This window comes from Saccostrea echinata, unplaced genomic scaffold (assembly GCF_033153115.1).
Source record: "Saccostrea echinata isolate AGI-Se365-2 ecotype Australia unplaced genomic scaffold, CSIRO_AGI_Sech_v1 ptg000030l, whole genome shotgun sequence".
NCBI lineage: Eukaryota > Metazoa > Mollusca > Bivalvia > Ostreida > Ostreidae > Saccostrea > Saccostrea echinata.
In genome coordinates this window covers 18606850-18622752 of record NW_026889779.1, presented here as the reverse complement: position 1 = coordinate 18622752, position 15903 = coordinate 18606850, and the positions used below count along the sequence as shown (strand labels likewise).

Here is a 15903-nt window from a genome sequence, read left to right as displayed (position 1 = left end):
CGTGCCCCAGTACACGTTAACAGTAGACTCGGCAAAAATCGTACAAGTGCTAGAAGCTTCAAGTTTTTCTCGCATTATAATTACTTGTTTTTCAGCTTTTGCAGACACTATTTCCTCCATTAGTCCCAGATTTTGCTGACCTTCCGGGTCCCTTATGGAATTTCCTATTTTTTTAGCATCCAGCGCTGTGGGAGCTCTTCGCATCTTCTCAGCTGCATCTAAATTAACTGCACGTAGCGCTTTTGTCATCTGATAAGTACTAAGTATATGTTCAGCTGACTGGTGGTGTTCGCCATAGACTTTTATGTCGTAAGGGAAAAAGTTTGTAATTGGATTTTCTTTACCTTGAAATGCAACGACATTTTCAGTCTGCTTATAATGATGGCAGTCCGGAGATCCCAGGCCACACTCTGCAGGCTTTTTCACTGATGCATTGCTGAGTTCTATGTCCAAATTCTCAACAATTATAGCACTGAAGCTTTGGTGGGGTGGTAACTTGACCATAATGGTAGAGAAGACATTTTAGACCAGCACATGTAACGTTTCTCGGAAGAGATTTGTTAATCAGTGGTGCGATGGATAAAAATCTATTGCCGTTGAGTACACTAGTCACTGGATGGATAAGAGGATGTCTGATGTTCTCATGTTTGAGATCGCTTTCGATAATAACGTTGTTCAACATCTCAAAAATCGCACTATCGTCAACAGACAGGTGTAAGCTATTGATAATTATCTTGAGGACCTGGTCTTTGGAGGTTTTGTACTGGTTGAGTAGGGATTAGTGTAACAAACCTGAACGGAAATGTTTAATTCGAACTTCAATCCTTTTGTAGTTTTGACCGCGGTTCCACACACGGGAGATAAACTTGAAATTTTTATAAAACGTTTGTTTTAGGCAATTTTTCGAATTGTGATGGTATAGATTTTATCACAAATATGTCAATCAAAGATAATTTATGAGAAAAAAGTCGAAAAGGCCTAGGGGTCTATACCGGGGGCATGGGCGTCCCTGTCCTCAAGCACCCATGGATGATTGGGGTGACATGCAAATGAGCATTAAAATTTCGGAATATTCACTTTTAATCTAGGGGTCAAATGGGGGTCGAAAAGCAATTTTTTTATTTGATAAAAACCTGGTCCCCAGGACTCCTCATACATTTTACACACTAGCCATCTACATATGTAATGTCATGCAAGATGTTTGGAAGGGGGTGCTTTGTAGATGTGCAATACGGTTTTGGAATTTTAGATTTTCACCCAGAGGGTCAAATGGGGGTCGAAAAAGTACGTTTTTCATTTTATATAAAAACCTGGTTTCCAGAAATCAGTAGCCATTTCATCTTTTGCAAGATGATTGGAGGTGTCCCGCAGGTGTGCATTTAGGTTTTTGAATTATCATTTTCACCCTTGGGGTCAAATAGGAGCCAAAAAAGGTTTTCAACTTCCAATTAGGGCCTTTTTCTTTTCAGTAAAAACATTTTTCTGAAACTTTTTCTTTAAAAAAGCAGTATTTACTTCACCACAAATGTGAGTTTCAGACATGTAATGGATTTAATGTTTTAAATACTAACATAAGTGGCCCCTGGTCAAATGCTCACCTGTGCATTTTATGCTCAATTTCATACATGCATGTATACATATTTTATGGAAATTGACTTTGTTGCTTCTTCGCTACTCAGGTAAATGGGAGCTAGCGTACATTAAGAGGCAAACAGTTACGTGCCGATATTACTGGCTTTTGACAGCATTTAGTTATGGCTGCTTCAGTTCGATATTGCTGGTATTGTGTACACAAATGGGTTGATCAAAAACAAGGTAGATCTATTCATGCTTCCTGGGATAACAAAATTCAAATATTTAGACTTTATTTAGAACTGGGAATACAAAATTACCAATTGAGACTTGTAGATAGTTTAAAATCATTAGAGAGAATAGAATTTGTGAATTATGTAACTGCAGTGAAATCGGGAATGAATTTCATTACTTTTTTAAATGTACTTATGTATCTATAAAGAATTCAAGGGCTATGTACTTGCCAAAATATTTTCAATCGAATCCAGATGTTTTGAAATTTGAAATTCTTTTTAATGTAACAAATATTAATCAATTTAGCAAAATTTGTGAATTGCTAGACATATAATTGAGAGAATTGGCTCTCTTCGTTGGTATTACACTCTGTTATCCTATGCATCTTGTGAAATGGTGATTCTGCAACTAAATGCAATAAATTATAATTTTTTTTTCTTATCATCTTGTACTAAAAGCAAAGGATATCGAAAAGTAGGGAAAAAAATGGTTAAAATTACAAAGGAGATGGATTTCACTTTCAATTTTTATTAAAGTTTTCTCTTATAAGATATGTACAACATTAGTGGTAACTAAGAGACAATTTAGTTCAGTTTAGTTTAGATCAACACTAACAGTAAAGGGTACTTTGGAAACGTAAGAAATTGACACGCTTCATTAACGGCAGTGATATTGACACGCTTCATTAACGGCAGTGATATTGACACGCTTCATTAACGGCTGTGGTATTGACACGCTTCATTAACGGCAGTGGTATTGACACGCTTCATTAACGGCAGTGATATTGACACGCTTCATTAACGGCAGTGATATTGACACGCTTCATTAACGGCAGTGATATTGACACGCTTCATTAACGGCAGTGGTATTGACACGCTTCATTAACGGCAGTGATATTGACACGCTTCATTAACGGCAGTGATATTGACACGCTTCATTAACGGCTGTGGTATTGACACGCTTCATTAACGGCAGTGGTATTGACACGCTTCATTAACGGCAGTGGTATTGACACGCTTCATTAACGGCAGTGATATTGACACGCTTCATTAACGGCAGTGATATTGACACGCTTCATTAACGGCAGTGATATTGACACGCTTCATTAACGGCAGTGGTATTGCATTTGCTATACGAAATTTTTAGTAATGAATATCGTTCTCTACATTGAATCTTGGAAGCAACTGAATGCTAGGACCGATGTTAGGAACCAGGCAATATTTATCAGCAGTGTGCAAAGCATGATGGGACAGGTAATTTTAGGGGCATTCATAAGCGTGGGACAAGCAGTTTTTTAAAAGTAATGTAGATGGGAAATCTATATTTTTCTTCTAAAAAACTGTATGAACCAAAAATTATCACAATTAAAACAAATTACCATTAGTCATACAATATATGTACACTGTAAAAAATGTGTTTACAATTCAAACACTTTTCTAAACACTTTGTTGTCATCTCCTTTTTATATATTTAATTCCTAGGGATGTAATATTTCTTAACATGTCTTAGAAAGTGTTTAGCATTTAAACACTTGTGTGCTTAGAAATTAAACATATCTAAACACATAAACACAAGTGTTTAAATTCTGAACACATAACAGCAGAAGTGTCTAATATCTAAACACATCATAAATATAATTTGTTCCTGAAGAAAAACATTTGAAAAAACACTCTTGTAAATTAAGGCACAAAAAGTATACGTTTTTTAATGCGCATAATTGTCTTTGTTTGATAATCACCGTAGCTTGTTGTGTTTTCTTTGTTTAGATAAGCGCTCAAATTAACGTTCAAATATATGTGTGTCATTAATATTTCCGGGAAGATAACTCTGCACTTACAGTAAAACGTGTTTAATTTCTAAACGCGTTTTGATATAAAACATGTTAACGAGGTTCGCTCCTGAGCTTTTGAGCAGATTTTTATTTTAACCTATATCTAAAAAAATCTGAGTAATGCTTTAATTCTTACAATAAATTTGGATTCTACAATGCCAAATAAACTATATTCAGTTAAAACTCCATGATTAAATTCCATACCAAAAGCATTAAGTGAGGAACTATATTTTGTGGCGGAAGGTTTTTTAGAAGAAAATGATCATTTTTTCTCTTTTGAAGTATTTAAAGTATGTTAAGTTTGGATTCCTATTTTTACATGCAGTCTGCACACAGAGTTATTTTGTGCAGTGAACTGTTTTATACTGGTCCTAAATTATATATTTAATAAACTGTCATAAATTCAATCATCATATTTGATAAGTAAATCAAATATATTGTGAAAATCAAGAAAAAAAAATAGCCCTAATTTAAGCTCAAAATTAGCACTATTTTAGTAATATCTAAAAATTAACATCACAGACCCCCACTTTTAACTTTCTTTTCTGAATATACAAGATACTTTTAACCATTCTTCTTAAATTCAGTAAAATGTCATTACTTTTAAATGAGTTTTTTGCTTGTTAAATTTGTAATGCTAGCAAAATGAAATTTTTTGAGTGCAAAAAGGTCAAATAATTGAATGTGCGGAGTAATTTAAAAAATTTTTTCGTTGTCAAAAATTTTAATGGGTCTATTCAAGATGAAATAAAACTGTGTTTGTTCCCATAACTTATTTGAATAAAAAATATCGGAGGAAAAACTTAAAAAGTTGATTTATGTGTAAGACGTTTTTACAGTGCAAAAAGGTCAAACTATATGCTCTGTTGCGCCAAAAGAAGCGCATTGACCCCAGTTTTTTGTTTTGATTTTTAATTAAGCTATGTGTATAAATTCCTAAAATATACTTGATAAAAAATTCTCATTACTTTTAATGTCAGGATCCAACCTCCTTAAGACTTAAGTGTTTAGTTGTTAAACACAATACTATACACGTTTAGATCTAAACATGTAATAGAAGTGTTTATTTCCTAAACACAATTTTTACATTGTATGGAAATACCTTACTATGAAACATAATACTATTTTTTTAATATTCATATCAATGTATTTAATAATGAAGTCAGAGAACATTTCATAGTCAATATAATAGGAAACAATCACTCTAAAGCGCAAAAAATAAAAAAAAATCTATACTTATAAATTAATAAATTTTGCAAATAAATTCCGAAACTGGTGAACCAGAGTTCTTTCTTACTCCTCTAACAATACGCTATATACAAGATTATGTCCGTAAACTATATTTAGATTTCACTCGCATAGGAAGTATCGTAAATTAAATCAAAAGTCTACTTACATTTTCTATAAACAGCCAAGAAATAGCAAAAACTTGAGTACGGTGGCGTTTCCTGTTGGCGGATCTAAGTTACTGACAATTTTTAATGAAACTGACAATAAGCAATTGTTTATTTATTTCGTAAAACGTCATCACTGAATTATTCAATCAAAACTTGATTTAAATGATGTAAAAGAAATACAGTGTAAGTTATGATAACCGATTAAAAAGAGAAAGTGTAAATTATTTTCGTAATTCACCGATCCTAATATTGACGGAAGCTTCTAGAACATCATATAGCATCGAGCCCGATGTTAAAAAGAAAAACAAGGTGATTATAGCTGCACGAACATATACTTCGTTATAATCTTGCTTATATGAAAAGAGAAAATTAATTAATAAGGTATTTTCAAATACAATTAAAGGTGTAAAATTTTGTCCTTTAATCAATACATTTCAGTTTTTTCTCTGAATACAGTCTTTTGTATCAAATACTCAGCCTATTCATAGGGCGTTAAAAACTTAAGCTAATTTTTACACAGATCCTGTACTTGGGTTTTGGTTTATAAATATGCATGCGTGTACCTTATTGATATGTAAAAAAAGTAAAGTACATTTTTTAAAATATCAAAAAGGTACATAAATATTCATAAACCAAGACCCAAGTACCTGTGAATTTTTACCCCCCCCCCCCCTCCGCAAATCAATTTATCAGTAAAATGTGCATATTCGCTGCTTATATCCTTGACGGAAATGAAATAAGAGCATCTGAAGTACGAAATCCATAACATAGTATAACAGGTTTCACAATAAACGTCAATTAATAAAATTGTTATTTTTCAAGATTTTTACAAAAAGGGGGGTGGGGTGGGGGACGTACATCTACTTCATGCGGGATTTTGAACGAAGTATTTCTTCCTGCTATAAGCCTGTAGGCCTGTAGGCTGTCAGTAGAAACTACAATTATATATTTTCTGTCGGTAGTGGTATAAATTCAATTCCCCGCGCTTGCGTGGGATTTCATTTAGTAAAAATACATTTCTAAATATAAAAAACATTATAAGGAATAAAAGGAATGTTGAATGACATCGGAGATAAAAATTCAGTATTTATTACAATTATAAAAATTTAAAATATGAAATAGTTGACGGATCTAAGGTTTTAAAATAAGAATCAAAATACAGTACGAGCAGAAAAAAATAATTATAATAAAATAATCAATTTAAGAGTCACTGACGTGATCTTGTACATAAATTACCACTTGAAAAAAGAATCCCTGTCAATGAAAAAAAAATTAACAAAATGCCTCCCTAAAAAGATGGGTTTTAAGAAATCTTTTAAAAGTGTGCACAGATGATATGAAGGTAGACAGTTCCAGAGGGACGCTGCAGCCACATCTAAACTTCGATTGCCATATGTGGAAGTTTTACATTGCGGTCTTCGCAGTGTCTGCTTGTTTACTGATCTAAGAGAACGACCAGGTTGATTGATGTTGATGAGCTCCACAATCATCTTCATGGCCGTAGGAACCGGGGGGGGGGGGCACGGGGGGGGTGTGCCCCCAATAATTTTGCCGATATATTATAGTATACTATAGAAAGCATAGCTACTATATGCATGTGCCCCCTCAATAAAACGTCTGTTGCCACCCCTTCGAATTCCCCCCCTTTTTTTTTTGCTTGTCAAGGAATTTTTGGTAGTTTATAGTGCCTCCAACTGATAATATATGACTGTGCCCCCCCCCCCCCCCAAATTGAAATTGATTCCTACGGGCCTTATCTTCGCTAGCCAAGGGTTTCCGATCCGAAATCTACTTGTAGTAGAGTAGACCTTTGGCTAGCAAAGATGCTCCACAATGTACTTTGGTACTTTACCTAGTTATTTAGTGAGGCGACCAATGTAATGAACCTAGGAAGATACCGAGATACTGTCGCTGAACAATTGTACTAAAAGCAACAAGAACCCAGTATAATATCTGCGAGGTTTTCATGTCAAGTTATGGACAAAACAATTACGTCGTCATTTTCCTCTTTCTTGAAAAGAAAACCTGATGTTGAGACGATGGTTTAAATGCTACTTTAAATGATAATTGGACTTAATATTACAATTAACAGAAGATCACTGCTCCATCCAATATTAAAAAAGAATCATTTTAAGGAAATCATTGATGCTATATTTCATTGATAATTTCAATATTTCTAGTCTTGTGTAAAACAATAATTGACCATTACAAACACAAAAAAGTTTATGCTGCTTTTATTGATCTTAGAAAAGCATTTGACACTGTATGGAGATTAGGTTTATTTCATAAACTCCTTGAATCTAATATTTCCCAAAATATGTTTAATATTTTATTTTCTATGTATAGTTACAAAATAAGTAGAATAAAATTTTCTGATGGATTAAGTGATGTATCCAATTCTGAGTGTGGAGGAGATGTCTTAAGCCGCACGCTCTTTAATGTATTTATTGATGGTATTGTCAGTGACTTGAAAAATGGAAAATATGACCCTGTGCAGGTAAACAATATCCATGTAAATTGTCTCTTATATGCTGATGATATTATAATCTTTTCTGAAAGCAGAAGTGGTTTACAAACTAGCCTTGATATTCTCAGTAACTATTGTTTCAACTGGAAACTGCAAGTCAATGTAGATAAATCCGAAGTTATGATATATAACTCGAATGGCAAGCCTCAAGGGAATGAATTTTATTTCAATGGTAATACAATACAAATTGTACCAAAATATTGCTATTTAGGTAATACGATGAAATGTACATGTAATAGGAGGTTTAATTTAGCAACAGTTGTGCTTATTGAAAAAGCTAGAAAAGCATGTTTTAAAATGAAAAGAATTATTGGTTTTGATACATGTAACCCTTGTAAGCTTTAAGAAAAACTTTTTGATGCTATTGTACTTCCAGTTCTTCTCTATTGTAGTGAAATATGGGGAGTGGATTCTCTCATTCAAAGATATTTCAGATAAAGAAAAATTTCACTTAAAATTTATTAAAGATATTCTTGGAGTGCATTGCAAAACACCCAATACTGGTTGTCTTGCAGAATTTAAAAGTTGAAAATTTCTGATTCTTTGGCTTTTAAACTTTACCAATCCACAAGTAATTGCAATTCTTGGACTAAGAAATCATTTTCTATTCTAGATAATCTGGGATTTTCAAACATTGCAAAATATAAAGGTTCCATTCAACACCTTTTACCCAGCATAAAGCAAAGAATTATTGACCAGTGCACTCAAGAGCAAACATCAACAAGATGTGTTTGTGAAACACTGATGCCCCCATATGGCAACTTATAGCAAAGGTTAAACTTTCTCAAATGCAAATCAAATATGTTGGTACCCAAAGTAAGGTCTTTTTCGAGGAATATACCTGCGAAATATAAAACCCTAGCAGCAACGATTGAATAGATATGGAAAAATTTAAAGATTTTCAAAAGTAAGTCAAACATCAAGGTCAAGTTCAAATGGTCAAAATTAATAGTGCCCAAGGAAAGGCCTTCTAACAAGAAATACACATGTGAAATATGAAAGCCCTGGCACCAACCATTCAAAAGTTATGGCCAACGTTAAAGTCTTTCAAAAGTAGGTCAAACTCCAAGGTGAAAGGGTCAAAGTTGTTGTTATCATAAGGAAGGTCTTGTCACAACGATTACATATATATGTGAAATATGAAAGCCCTAGCACCAACCGTTCAAAAGTTATGGCCAAGGTTAAAGTTTTGCAAAAGTAAGTCAAACTCCAAGGTCAAAGGGTCAAATTTTAAAGTTGTTGGTATTCAAAGGAAGTCCGAGTACATGTAACAAGGATTACATATGTGAAGGATGGAAGCCCTAGCTCTAACCGTTCAAGAGTTATAGCCAAGGTTAACGGAGTTTTTTTTCAAAAGTAGGTCAAACTCCAAGGTCAAAGGGTCAAAGTTGTTGGTATGTGAAGGAAGGTGTTGTCACAAAGAATATAAATGTGAAGTTTGAAAGCCCTAGCACCAACTATTCAAAAGTTATGGCCAAGGTTAAAGTCTAAAAAAATTTCAAAAGTGGGTCAAACTCCAAGGTCCAGGTCAAAAGGTCAAATTTTATAGTACCCAAAGAAAGGTCTTGTCACAAGAAATACACACGTGAAATATGAAAGCCATAGCTCCAACCAATCAAAAGTTATGGGCAAGGTTAAAGTTTTTGCGGACAGACAGACAGACAGCTAGACAGACAGACGGACAGGGCAAAAACTATATGCCCCCGAATCTTCGATTACGGGGGCATAAAAATCTTTGGTTCAGAAAAACTTGAATTCTATAAAAAATTATACTCAAGAAAAAGAAGTCTATTTGTTGATTTACTCAGAAAAAGATCTCAGAGATCCTCTCTTAGTAGAATTAGGTTTAGTGCACATAAACTTGCAATAGGAAGTGGTAGATATATTCCACACCAACAAATGAAAGACGTTGTAATGCTTGCAATACTGATGTGATTGAGGATGAAATTCATTTTCTTTTCACTGTAAATCTTATTCTAAGCTAAGAAACACATACCTTAGAAATATTTATAACATAACAAAGAAAAATATTAATCTTTACAATGAAAGATACATGTTACAATTATATGTAAACAGTTATATACATAACGTCTTAAAAGTTACTGTGAAATTTAGAAGTCAATTACATAATACTACATAAAAAGTATGTAAACATTATCAAATAATGTTCAGTGGGCCTTTGCCAATTATTGTAATTGTGTTTTTGCCAATAAATATTTGTATTTGTATTTGTAAATTTTGCTACGCGTTCACATCACCGAAAATACACCAGGAGTAAATTAACTCGTATGTAAAAGTTAATTTTACACCTAATTTGACTAGATGTAAATTTTACACTAGGAGTGGAAATGCTCACGAGCAAATCTCTCCCCAATACCGTTCAAATGCGCTAAAATGCATCCTGATGCAAAATGTGCATATATGTAAAATCTTCCCACCATTTGTGCGGATGGTCCACTTTTTCATATATATAGAAATATGATATCTTTTTAAAATGCAATTAAATTTCAGCGTTTTTTTTTTAATTTTGAAGTGTGTTTAATCAGACATGAAAAACACACGATACACAAAATACACCATGTATCCAACAGTCTTAAATGGATTTTTGTGTTTGTGTGTTTGGGCACTTTGTTCGTTTCTTTTGCTTTGTTTTTGTTTTAATTTTATTTTTTTTTATTATTATTATTATTATTATTATTGTTTGTTTGTTTATCTATTTTTTTAAATTAGTTTCCAATTTATTCGCAAAACTTTTATTCTTCCGCGAAAGTTATGCGTTTATTCATTCATTTATGCGTAATATCCACAGGCACTTGTTTCTGTCATAATTGTTTTAATTAACCCAATAATATGAGCTAAAACATTTACATGTTTTACTGACAGAAACCATCAGGGGCTCGGTTTAATGCAACGGAAGGTTTTGTATTTTGTGTATGTCTGTCTAAATATACCTGATATATACATGTACTCATTAAAATAAAAATCGCTGAAATTCACAGTTAAAAAACTTTTTTCAATGTAAATAAAAGCATTGAAATACGATTTATAAAACTGCGAATTTCAGAGATTTTTGATTTTTATGATCATCAATAGTTAATAGGGCCGAACTAGCAAAGGTCCGAAATATCTGGAAACCCATACAAAGCATTGGGTACATCTACATTCAGGATGTGGCACTTTTAATAGTGTATTACGAACAATATAAGTGACTCAATATTTATTTTTTGTTTCATATCATAAGCATGGTTTTATTTCATTTGAAAAACATTAAAATTAGCAAAATTCAATTGCTCCTGATCTTTTATAATTGTAAACTCGAAGGCAATTCTTTCCACTAGTTTTACCGCCATCTTTCATTTTTTGACAACAACATCCTCTCGGCTCTCTTGCGAGTGGGACCATCAGACGATGCTCTCCTGAACACATCCCTCGCGATGACAGAATGACTGTTGTATCCCTCCTCAGTAGATTTCTGAGGAAGTACCTGTTCAGTGTCGAAGCTTTGTTGTTTCTGTGCCTGGTGTTTTTCTTGTATCACTCTGTCTACAATTCGAACCCCCTGTGGAGGTACATATTTCCCTCCAGAGAGAATAGAAACGATGCAGTAAAAAATAAGGTCAGTGAAATGTCAGGTGTAAGCATAAAAGTTATAAGTTATGAGAGATAATCTCGGATTTTACCTTTGGCTTTTGTTCCAACTGCTTACCTGTCACTTGGTCATTAGCCTGTTAGCAGTGTTCATGAATATTCATGACACATATCATGCAGGTATAAATCACAATAAAAGAATTGTTCAGGTACTAGTGAGCCATATTTGCTTACTTTGCTTTTTTTACAGCTAAAAAATAATAAATGATTTGATTAAAAGAAAAGAAAAAAGAAAATGAAAACTAAAGACTCACTTATTTTCAATTTTTTTGCAATCTTTTATGGTTTTTGTATATAAAATGAACAAATCACACATGGACATACCTCATGCTCTAAATTGTTCCCTGTGTGTGTTTGCATCGATGATCTACTTCTTGACAGACAAATAAACACCCCAATGTTCTCATGCCGCAGCAGTCTACTGGAGTGTCATGGGAACTACAGAAAGAGGGAGCGGCAGCCTATGCTATACAGGGGAGGAGGCCCCACATGGAGGACAGGTTTAACATCGTCATAGACCTGGAAGAAACTGGGACATCTATTTATGGCATTTTTGATGGACATGGAGGGGAGGTATGGTAAAGTCACTCATGAGATAAAGCCAACCTATTCATATGAGAACAAAAATTTTTAATATTATTTGAGTAACCCTTAGTTTGGAGCAGTATGATAGGTTTGATTGCCAGTGACCAGATAGCTTAGCTGGTAGAGCACTTGTCTTAGGTTCAGGGGACACAGGTTTGAATCCTGACTTGTCATATTTTCTCCCTTCCTATTACAAACATAACAGGAATGTCTTCCATTGTCTTACAGTAGTTTTATGTTTTCTCATCTTTCATTGGTAAGTTTCAGAATATTGTTGATTTGTTTTCTTATTGTTTTACAGTTTGCTGCTGATTTTACAGAGAAAACTCTCTTTAAGTACTTAATGATTCGGATAATGAGTTCCTCGTTAGACGACCAGACCGGGAATTTTACTGAGATGATAATAGATGAGGTGTTACGAGTGGATACACAGCTGATGCAGATTGCTAGGAATAATTCTGACATATCAGGTAAAGTCATGTGATTATCAGGGAAGGTCATGTGATGAATTATTACCCCCCGTAGCTTGCTTATCATTCACACATGGTAAACATAGCTCAGTGGTCGTAAGTGTTTAGTCACTAACCAAAAGATCACTGGTACAAATCCCACTATCAGCACTAGATGTTGTGTTATGTCCTTGGATAGGGCACTTTATCTACAATGACTAAAGTCCACCCACCTGAAAATGAGTACTGGCTTATGCTGGGTGTTAACCTATGATGGATTGGAGTCCCATCATGGGGAGTCAAAGCCATAGGAACTGGGGGGGGGGGGGGCACAGGGGGCTGTGTCCCCCAATAATTTTGCCGATATATAGATTACTATAGTAAATGTAGATACTATATGCTTGTGCGCCCTCAATAAGAACGTCTAATGACCTTTTTTTTTTTGCTTGTCAAGGAATTTTTGGTAGTTGATGACCTTTTTTTTCTGCTTGTCAGTTGAATGCCCCTTCAACTGAAAATGTATGGCTGTGCCCCCTCCCCCAACTGAAATTGCTTCCTACGGGCCTGGGAGTGCAAGACTCTTACCCACTCAGTACCACAGAAACCAGTTGTAAGAGCTGGCTCTATGAGTTCCATATTGGCTTTGGAAGGATTTAATTTGTCATTCATATAATAATTTATTAATATGAGAAGAAATGTATTATGTGTTTTTTTTTATGTGCAGAAACTTCAGCCATTGACCAAGAGTTCAAATTTTTTAGTTGGGGGGGGGGGGGACTTATATTTCTTATTTTAGAAGAACCACTCACTGATTTTGATATGATTGTGACATTTTTAGTCTTAAGGTATGACTGCACTATTTGGTTATTTTTATGTGGTATTTTGCACCACTTTTATATTTTTTATTTAGGTACCACAGCATTGTTTGCATTTCTGCGAGGGGATATCCTAACAGTGGCCAATGTTGGTGATTCCAGGGGCGTACTCTGTGATAAAAATGGAACAGCGATACCTCTGTCTTATGACCATAAACCATACAACGTAATTATATATGGTTTTACAGTTAAGACTATAATGCTTCCCACCAAGTTCATGACTTGAACAAGTATTCTAAACTGAAACAAAATGATGTTTTCTTGCACTGCTATAAAATAAGACCATTTAGGACTGTCCAAGATGTTATATAATTGTAACTCCAAAGAAGCTATTACTGTTGAATACTGAGTATGTTAGAGCTGCTTACATGTATGTCTGCAGGAATTTTATCACTGAAACAATTTGAATTAACAAACATTGTTAAATAGGTGTTTCAATAGTGTTTTTCACAACCCCAAATCACATCTAAATATGTGTGTAAATGCATTTTACCATTGAAAATTTGGTCATTTCCCCCCAAATTAACTGTGTTTTCCCATTTTTTTTTTTAAATTTCAAATTCTTCTCAAAATGGATTAAAAAAGATTGCTTTTAAAATATGGATAAAAAACACTGTTCTAGAATTAATCTTTTGAATGTTTAATGATTGATAATGTTTAACGATTGATAATGTTACTTATTTCCAGGTAAAGGAAAGACAAAGAATTAAGGAGGTGGGGGGCTTTATCAGTTTTAACGGAGTCTGGAGGGTAGCAGGGGTCCTGGCCACCTCTAGAGCCTTGGGGGACTTTCCCCTCAAAGACACAAAAATGTTGACTGCTGTTCCAGATATTCTGACCTTTAACCTCCGGTTTCTTCAGCCCTATTTTATGATCTTAGCCTCGGACGGTTTGTGGGATGTGTTCTCCAATCAGGAAGCGGTAGACTTCCTTAAAGATCGCCTGGACGAGCCTCTCTTTGGTGCTAAAAGCCTTGTATTACAGGCCTACTACAGGGGTTCCCTAGACAATATATCTGTTATGATTGTTAATTTTAGCAATGGAAGAGTTTCTAAATTTTCCAGCAAAAAGTCTTGACATATTTATTTTTGGATTATTACTTGACAAGATTATATTTTGTAGTCATATACTCAGTTTTAATGCTAAATGTCTTGGTGCAATTTTTTTTCATATCATGCTCTGCAATGTGCCTGGATCTGAAAAAGATGCGATTTATACATTTTTTTGAAAACTGTGTCAGTTTTCAAAATATAATTTATGTTTATATTGGTGGCAGAATTTAGATCTGTACATATATTTTGATATGCAGCAATATTATGACAGTTTATATATTTGTACGCAAGTTGGAGGAATAACTCTGATAATTGTAGTGTATGATGTAGACACAGCGGTCAGTTCTGCTGGTCTTTAGCTCTGGGCATTGGGCAATACAACTTAAAAAAGAGAAAACATATTACCCTGTGTTATTTGTTAAACCCTAAGACACTGCCATGTCAAATTGAACTTATATTTGTATGATCTGATTAAAGCTGTTACATGTATTTATATTATTTTGGATACATTACCAATCATTAGTGTTGTGATACATTTGTTGCAATTTAAACCTAGTCAATATATTGAAGTATGTGTGTATACTGTATGGTGAGACACAGCTTTTTATCATTTACAAGTATATTTCAGATATTCATTTTGTTAATTTTGCCAGCATCACAGTGTCTTGACTTAATCAAAATGACAGGACTTTATAGTTTTCTTTTTAGAAAAATGTTCAGTTCAGTTTATGAACTTTTCTGCTGAACATCTGATTCCATTCATTTGAGTTTATAACATTCACAAACTCTTTGAGTAGGCAGCTACATGTAACAAAATCTCCAGCTTTAGTCAGTATATGCAAGAATTTAGCAAATGTACTTAAAGAAAATTTATTTTTTATTTTATTGTGACCAGATACTGAGTATCAGGGACCTAGATTTATGAATGCTGTTTTGTGATGCATCCATGATGTGTTTACTGCATTTTTACATAAGAAGTTTTGAAAAATATAATTTTGTGACTGCAACACTAGACAGTACATACAACTGTGAGGTTGAAAATAAAGATTTGATATCATTGTATTTTATACACCTCTGTGTTAAATTATTTTTACAGAAAAAGAAACAAAACCAGAAGTCTCTGATGAGACTGTAGTTCTACTGGTTTGTACTTATAACAAATGAAGATAAAAATAGCACTTGGACTTGAAACTTTGCAACAGCAATAAACAGAATGAAGATCCTTGGTTTACTCTCTTTTTGTGGCAAGATTTATTGCAATCATCAAAACTGTAGGAGGAGTAGCCTTCTAAAAACATTTTACAGAAATTTCGATTTTAGTAACCATGGCAACAGCATTCAACAAAATCAAAAAAAAAAATAAATAAATTAAGTCAATTATGTATCTTAGTGTAGTCTGCTTGTGTGCCAAGTTATATTGAAATCGGATCAAAACTGTAGGAGGAGTAGTGTTTTGAAATTTTTCACAGAAATTTCTATTTTTTGTAACCATGGCAGCACCGTTCACTGAAACCAAAAACCGATACACAGAAATATTTACATTAGCTGTGTTTTTCTACTAAGCTATGAAATTGATTTGAAAGCCATTTTTTGTACTTTCAAGCGTAGAAATATACAGGAAGAAACTCGCGCTAAAGTGACGTCACAATGAGGCTACAGCGACGTTAATAACAATATGACGATATAGGGCAGCGAGAAATTCAAACATTTAGTACATTTTTGGTGCATTTAAT

At 33.8% G+C, this 15903-nt stretch overlaps 1 protein-coding gene and 1 pseudogene across 1 annotated transcript; both read left to right on the top strand.

Annotated features, from left to right (window-relative positions):
• Positions 1 to 7681: 7681 nt before the first annotated feature.
• On the top strand, positions 7682 to 9701 carry LOC133196061 (uncharacterized; annotated as a pseudogene).
• A 1202-nt stretch (positions 9702 to 10903) lies between these two features.
• Positions 10904 to 15241, top strand: LOC133196486 (protein phosphatase 1L-like). Its single transcript, XM_061332372.1, has 5 exons — positions 10904 to 11177; positions 11591 to 11782; positions 12096 to 12264; positions 13154 to 13284; positions 13806 to 15241. The coding sequence occupies exons 1-5, from the start codon at positions 11004 to 11006 to the stop codon at positions 14193 to 14195; spliced, it is 1056 nt and encodes a 351-aa protein (XP_061188356.1). The 5' UTR covers positions 10904 to 11003; the 3' UTR covers positions 14196 to 15241.
• Positions 15242 to 15903: the final 662 nt, after the last annotated feature.

What these genes read in the sequence shown, in the direction of transcription:
- LOC133196486 (XM_061332372.1), top strand. Translation starts at nt 11,004, where the DNA reads ATGACTGTTGTATCCCTCCTCAGTAGATTTCTGAGGAAGTACCTGTTC. An exon ending in TTGATGGACATGGAGGGGAG is followed by an intron (nt 11,783 to 12,095) that starts GTATGGTAAAGT and finishes ATTGTTTTACAG; the next exon opens with TTTGCTGCTGATTTTACAGA. An exon ending in GAATAATTCTGACATATCAG is followed by an intron (nt 12,265 to 13,153) that starts GTAAAGTCATGT and finishes TTTTTTATTTAG; the next exon opens with GTACCACAGCATTGTTTGCA.